General features: G+C 41.1%; 1 protein-coding gene across 4 annotated transcripts in view; it reads right to left on the bottom strand.

Annotated features, from left to right (window-relative positions):
* Positions 1–245: 245 nt before the first annotated feature.
* PDSS2 (decaprenyl diphosphate synthase subunit 2) overlaps positions 246–6,000 on the bottom strand; it is a 125,412-nt gene continuing 119,657 nt past the window's right edge. For 2 of the 4 annotated variants that reach the window (XM_064447513.1, XM_064447511.1), the window contains one exon: positions 246–2,501. In XM_064447513.1, coding sequence (XP_064303583.1) covers positions 2,343–2,501 — 159 coding nt within the window. In that variant the 3' untranslated portion in view covers positions 246–2,342. Of the gene's footprint in view, positions 2,502–4,558; positions 4,607–5,538; positions 5,670–6,000 lie in introns of all 4 variants that reach the window. The other 2 variants (XR_010372254.1, XM_064447512.1) reach the window with 2 other exon arrangements.

Raw genomic sequence — 6,000 nt, 5'->3', positions numbered from 1 at the left:
TAACATACAGCTATGATTAATTCACCAAGAATTTGACAGAGGAGCATAACGTTCTGCTTGTGGTTTACCTGGAGGAAACAATACAACAAAAATTTCTCAATAATTACAGGCAACTATCTTATAATTAAGATTACTTGATAATATTGGTAAGGGACAATATTTTTTTTTAAACTAAAGAATAGTTAAAGAATAGTTTAAGAGAGCAATCAGAACTTTCTGATGATAAAATACAAAAAAGTCATTAATTTTTGCTGATTTTCCTTTATTAGCAAAAAGTACAAACAAAAAAATTGTACTTTCATGAAGACAGGCTTACACAATTTTGTAATATGTTTGATATTTCTTTCACACAGCTGAGGTGACAGAGGTGAGATGGCTCAGAATATCACCAGCAGACCCAAGCTTCTTGCAGCCCTAAATCATTATGAACCCCTTAGCGTAGATGTAAGACAAAGAGAAGATGACGTATGGTTCCTAACCAGAGCCAAAAAAAGCTGAAATATGACTCTAGTTGAATTGAGGTATTTCTTTCAAGCACATGTTTCACATTAGCAGAACTTCAGGGAACTTCACAGGTGAAAAAGTACGGTGGTTAGTTAAGGCAGACGCCTGTGATGGCCACTGCCTGAGCCACACTTCTCAGTGCTCCTCTTCTGTCTCCAGCCTTCCTGCTGCAGTAACAGCGCCGGCTCGGGCAGAAGCGCCAGAGTCTCGGGAAAAGAGAAAATGCCAGGGCAGGCACAAGGAAGAAAGCGCAAGCAAGAAGTGGTGTGATGTTGAAGCTGTTCTCCAGAACAAAGCGAGTCCTGAGTTCTGGATGCTGCTCCCATACAAAGAGTGCGTCTCAAGGGTGCTTATTATACATATAATATTATGGTATAATACAGGCATATATTACATGGAATATTATGTACATTATGCAGGATGTATTTTCAGTATATTTTTAGAGGATAGAGTTTTTATTTATATTTTGCATTTGGTGGAATGCAATACGCTGGTCTATGACAAACAAGCTGTGTGACAAGGGAAAGGAGTGCAGGGGGAGAAGGAGGGAAGAGAGAATTTAACAGAAATAACTCCACTTAGTGTTTGAGTGAGCAATGTAATGAAATCTGTTTGCTGTGCTAGCTGTCTCCAGATTGGGCTGTAATTACACCACAGAAGGAAGAACGGTAGCTGAGTCTCAATCTAGATCATTTATGTAAACTCAGCCTTCTTGTCAACGGCGTTCTCAGATTGCGTGCATGCAAACCACAAAATCTTCTCCTATGAACAAAACAGAGACGGTCTCGAATTGCCTGCTTCTGATACACCTTATATGCTGTCTGTAATTGGACTTTAAAATTCAACACGCTGAGGTTCAAAACTTCTCTGGTATTTTCTGCATTTTATTCAGCGTGGTGAAAAGACTGTACTCACAGAAGAGCATTCCTTCTTCCTTTCTGCCAAAGGCCAATGTCTAACATTTCTTTGGCTTAAATGAACAGAAGTGTCACAAACCTAGGAAATTCTTTTGTGGAAGGCTGTGTTGAAACAAACTTCTTGATCTGAGGGAGGGATATTCCCTCCCTCAGGAGAGTTGGAAAAACCTCATTCTTCGACCCAGAGCAATATATTTTATACACAGAGTATAAAACCCAGGCAGTCACTTCCCTTAACAGAGCCAAATTAATATTTGATTAAATATTTTAAAGCTCCTACTTACCATGCTTGACACATTTTCTCAGCAAGTTTCTCAAATACAGAAATCATTAGGCACAGGGTAATTTTACATTTGAACACATAAAAAAAACAGTGTGAGGAGACATGACTGCATTCAGACAGAGAGAGGATTTTCCCCCATTAATCAATCCCTCAAACTACCCTTCCCCTTGATAAGTGGGTATGTTAATTCCTGGTTTCGGCAGCTCACTTTCTCTGGGCAGGTTTGAGCAGGTTTCTTGTGACACCTGGATCTTCGCACCGCTCCATCCCTCCCTCCATCCCTCCCTCAGGCAGGAAAACCACCGGCCTCCACCCTGGCGCCGTCCCCGCCGGTGCCCAATCAATACCGACTTATTTCCTGTCCATTTGCTGAGGTCACGGAAACAGGACTCATTAATTATTTCTACTGGTGCAGCCTCAAGTGCACTTCTGGCACGCCAAGTGAAAGATGGCTGTGACCTTTTTCTCTTCCCCCTCCCAAATTTTGCTGGTGGTGGCAGCGGCTGGCGTGCATCCCTCCGTCAGGATGGGATGGGACAGGGGGGCAAGGAGGTGACTAGCCGTGCAGGGTGTCATCAGCATCCCCGCTGAGTTGCTCCCACCCGCAGAGGGAGAGCAGCTCCTCCCGGGGCGGCGGGTCAGGGAAACCTGGTCACGGCGTAGACGATGTTGGCCAAGGCGGCCCTGGCCTCGGAGGGAGGGAAGCGCTCCAGGGATGCCAGTGCTCTGTTTCCGTGGCAGCGGCAGAGGTCGATGGCAGAAGTCACACCTTTGCCGGCCTTGATCACTTCCTGCAGCTGTCAGAAAACACAGGCACAACGGGGTGGGTTTCAGCAGTGCTGGAGTGCACAATTTTCTCTGAGAGCGCAGGGCTCCCACCGCCCCTTCCCGAGGTAAAGGCATGAACCGAAGCCGTCAAAACCCTTAAATACTCTCAGCTGCTCTGTTTTGACGCCCCACTAAAGCAAAACTGCGGGTAAATTAAGCTACCTCACCCATTATTTGATCACCTGAAAGATGCTGGCTCTCCAAAGGGCACACTTAATTTAAAAAAAAAAAAAAAAAGTAAATATCTGGTCATTTCATACCTAAGCCACTACCTGAGAGCTTTTGTGCGGAACTGGCAGACCAGCTGCTCACTCACACTCTCATTTTCTACAGTCAAAATCTGGATTTTATGAACATCCACTCCATCACCCTTCTTTGAAACAGGCACAGGATGACACACGTTGAACTCTCGTCTTTTGTAATACAGGTTTCTATTTATATGCCATATGATTACATTTGTTACAGTGGACGAAAGCAGATTTTGTCAGTAAAATGGGATGTGTTAAACTTTATCGTACTGAGCTATATCCATGCAAACTCAAACTCAGTAAGGCTAGAGAATTTGACAATGGTTCAGAGGTACACCATACGGGAAAAAATATTTTTGTGGAGTAACAGACATTTCGTGGCAAACTGCTGGCAAGATTTGGCACCTAAAAAAAACTTGGGGAAATGACAGGTTAAATTGCTATGAAATAATACGAACAAATATGTCAAACAAAACATGTTCTTTCTTCCCAGTACCTCAATTTAGCTGCAGCTCTAAACAGTAATCACATTTATTAAGGCCTTTTAATTATTATTTTTTCCTGAACAGCATCATGAGACTGTCATGAAATACTGTTAAGGTTTTCCACCCTAAAATACAGGTGTCCTCAGACGAACTCCAGCCTGTTGCCTCACGCCAGACCCTGGGAACCAAGGCCAGGTGGATCTTTGGGATTTGATTATTCCAGAAACACAACAGCAGTTAATGATCTTTAATGTGTCCCACCTGGCTTTCATAGGTGGGTTACATAACTGTATTGGTGTTTAAAAAAAGGGCTTTTCTTGAACACAGATACTTAAGAGTAACTAATTATACAGGGTTTTATAAATAATGTTTTCCTCCAATACACAGCCCAATCCCCCAATTAATTTACAAATACATCAGTATAACCTCATCTAGCTAGTTTAAATCAGGTAAAAAAACCTAAGCTATGACCAAATTGCAGAAGTCACCCATTTTATACAGATACTTGCATTCATACAAAATGAATGACATTTCTTATCTGAATACAAACTAAAGCGGATTCATTATCTGTATTTAAAGATGAAATTAGCTAAAAGCATATTACAGTGCTTGAGTGTTCAAGTCTCAGTTCATAAAAATTTTATTCTCCTCTTCAGTTAGAACCTTCCTGCCCTGTGCGCTGGAAAAGGAACTTGCCCTGAGGCATAAATGCATTGCATAGCCAATTCAACACATCTTCTACCGAATGGGAATCAGCCATAAAACCACCACTCTACAGCAAAGGTGGAGACAGGTGAGATGAGGTACGCTAGCAGCGTGAAAATGTGTTTCTTCCCCCTTCCTTGAAGCACAACTTTGCGAGATGGTAGAACCCACACATCTTGAAGCAAACTCTGCTGATTTGCTAAAGCTCATAAAAAAGGTTTAGCATACATTGTATACTCATGTAAGTATACACTGAGATGTAAACAGGAAATAAAATAGCTCCTAAAAAGTCTCCAAACTGGTCAAAGATCAGAGGAGCTCAGCTTAAGCATATATGATCACATATATGCACTATGACTTACTCATAACACCAAAATCTGGAAAAGGGGGAGAATTTGAATGCAAAGACACAATCGATTTACATGCTTGTCTTGTATAAGCCTTTAGACACACGTAGTGCCTTGAAGCCAAAACAATTGCAAAGCTTGTGTCAAACTATACGCAGAGGAATCACTATACAAAAAATCAGATTAATCCACTATTGAATGTTTCCAAGCAAAGTTCAACGAAACTGAAAATGAAAAATACCTGCTCATATGGCAAACTCCTTCCTCAGCTTTTCAGCTGGAGATCATCCTACGTAATGAACAGTTTATAGTCCTTAAAAACTTGCCTGCTTTATATTCCATTTGCAGAATCAGCTGGTCAACTCAAATAAGCATATACTGAGGCAAATCAGTCTGGATTATGCAAACTGCATGCTACCTCTACCTCAGCTTGGGGAGGGGGAAGAAAAAAGGAAGTACAAATAGGGCTTTTTGTAGCGGGGTAGTTATTAAAGAAATACAGGATATAACTCCATAGGAAACCAGGCTTCAGTAGCGCTGCTGTATGCAAAACCCCCCTAATTTAAGACTTTAGCTGTAATGTTGGTTGTATTACAGTTTCACATTCTCTATCAATTTTTAAGCTTCAATGACTCTATGTAATGAACTTCACAAACTAAGTACATAGGAAAAAAAAAATCAATGTATCCAGTTTAGATATATGATTTTTTAATTTCATTTGGATAGGAGCAGCTAATTTTTGAGGCAAATAAACAGAAAAGCAAAACGAACTGCTTTTATTTGTTAATTTATAAACTTTAATTAAGCTCCCTCATTAATTTCCTCTCAATAAAGGAATCTGCTCTTTTAGTCTCTACTTACATGGCATCATTCTGTGCATCAAACGTATTTTCACTTGTAGGAACAATTTCATCCATCATTAAAACACAACCTTCTTTAGAGTAGCTTTCAATGATCAAAACTGAATGCAAGTCAAAATACAGATTGCTTTGACACACTTTTCTCCAGTTGAACTGCTAGATACGCTGGAATACTGCATTTTAACTTCTAAGCTTTTGTTCAGACCGTTGGCATTAAAGCCCTACTTCGTTCTAAAGGTGCCAAGAATCTGAAAAAATCATTGGCTGGGTTTTGGTTATTTAAATTCAGCTTAAAGAATAGTCTTGCAATAGCACAACCAAGTTAAGACTCAGATGAGAAGTGCTGCACCCCCCAACATACCAGTGCTGTCTTCCTTCAGCACCTTCTGTTTTCCTCAATATATTCAGATATTGACCAGGCTTGACAGTTTTGCCTAGTAGACATGAAGCTCAGAACCCCAGAGGTTTAGGTCTGAAGGTTGTTCTATGAATCTAAGAAAAAGCAACAGCAACATCATTATCTTCACCATCTGGGGAAAAAGATGCCTGGCTGAGCACTGAGGACAGAGCACATCAAGAGCCTTGCTCCATTCAGCCTGCTCTGTCTGCGCTAAGCCCAGCCTCATCCATTTGACCCGCAATGAATTTATTTTCATTTCTTCTCATTCCCTAGTCTTTGGCTGGAAGGAGGGATGCCTCTGATCAAGAGTTACAGAAAGAGGAAAAGAAAATAGATATGGAATGGAGAGGAGTGCTGAGGGTTTCTCATTGTGAATGCTCTGAATACACACAGGAGAACAAAGAGCCAAGTGAGAAACTGGGC

The sequence above is a fragment of the Phalacrocorax carbo genome, chromosome 3, assembly GCF_963921805.1.
Source record: "Phalacrocorax carbo chromosome 3, bPhaCar2.1, whole genome shotgun sequence".
NCBI classification, from domain to species: domain Eukaryota; kingdom Metazoa; phylum Chordata; class Aves; order Suliformes; family Phalacrocoracidae; genus Phalacrocorax; species Phalacrocorax carbo.
Note: the sequence above shows the minus strand (reverse complement) of the source record. Positions and strands in the feature narration are given on the sequence as shown.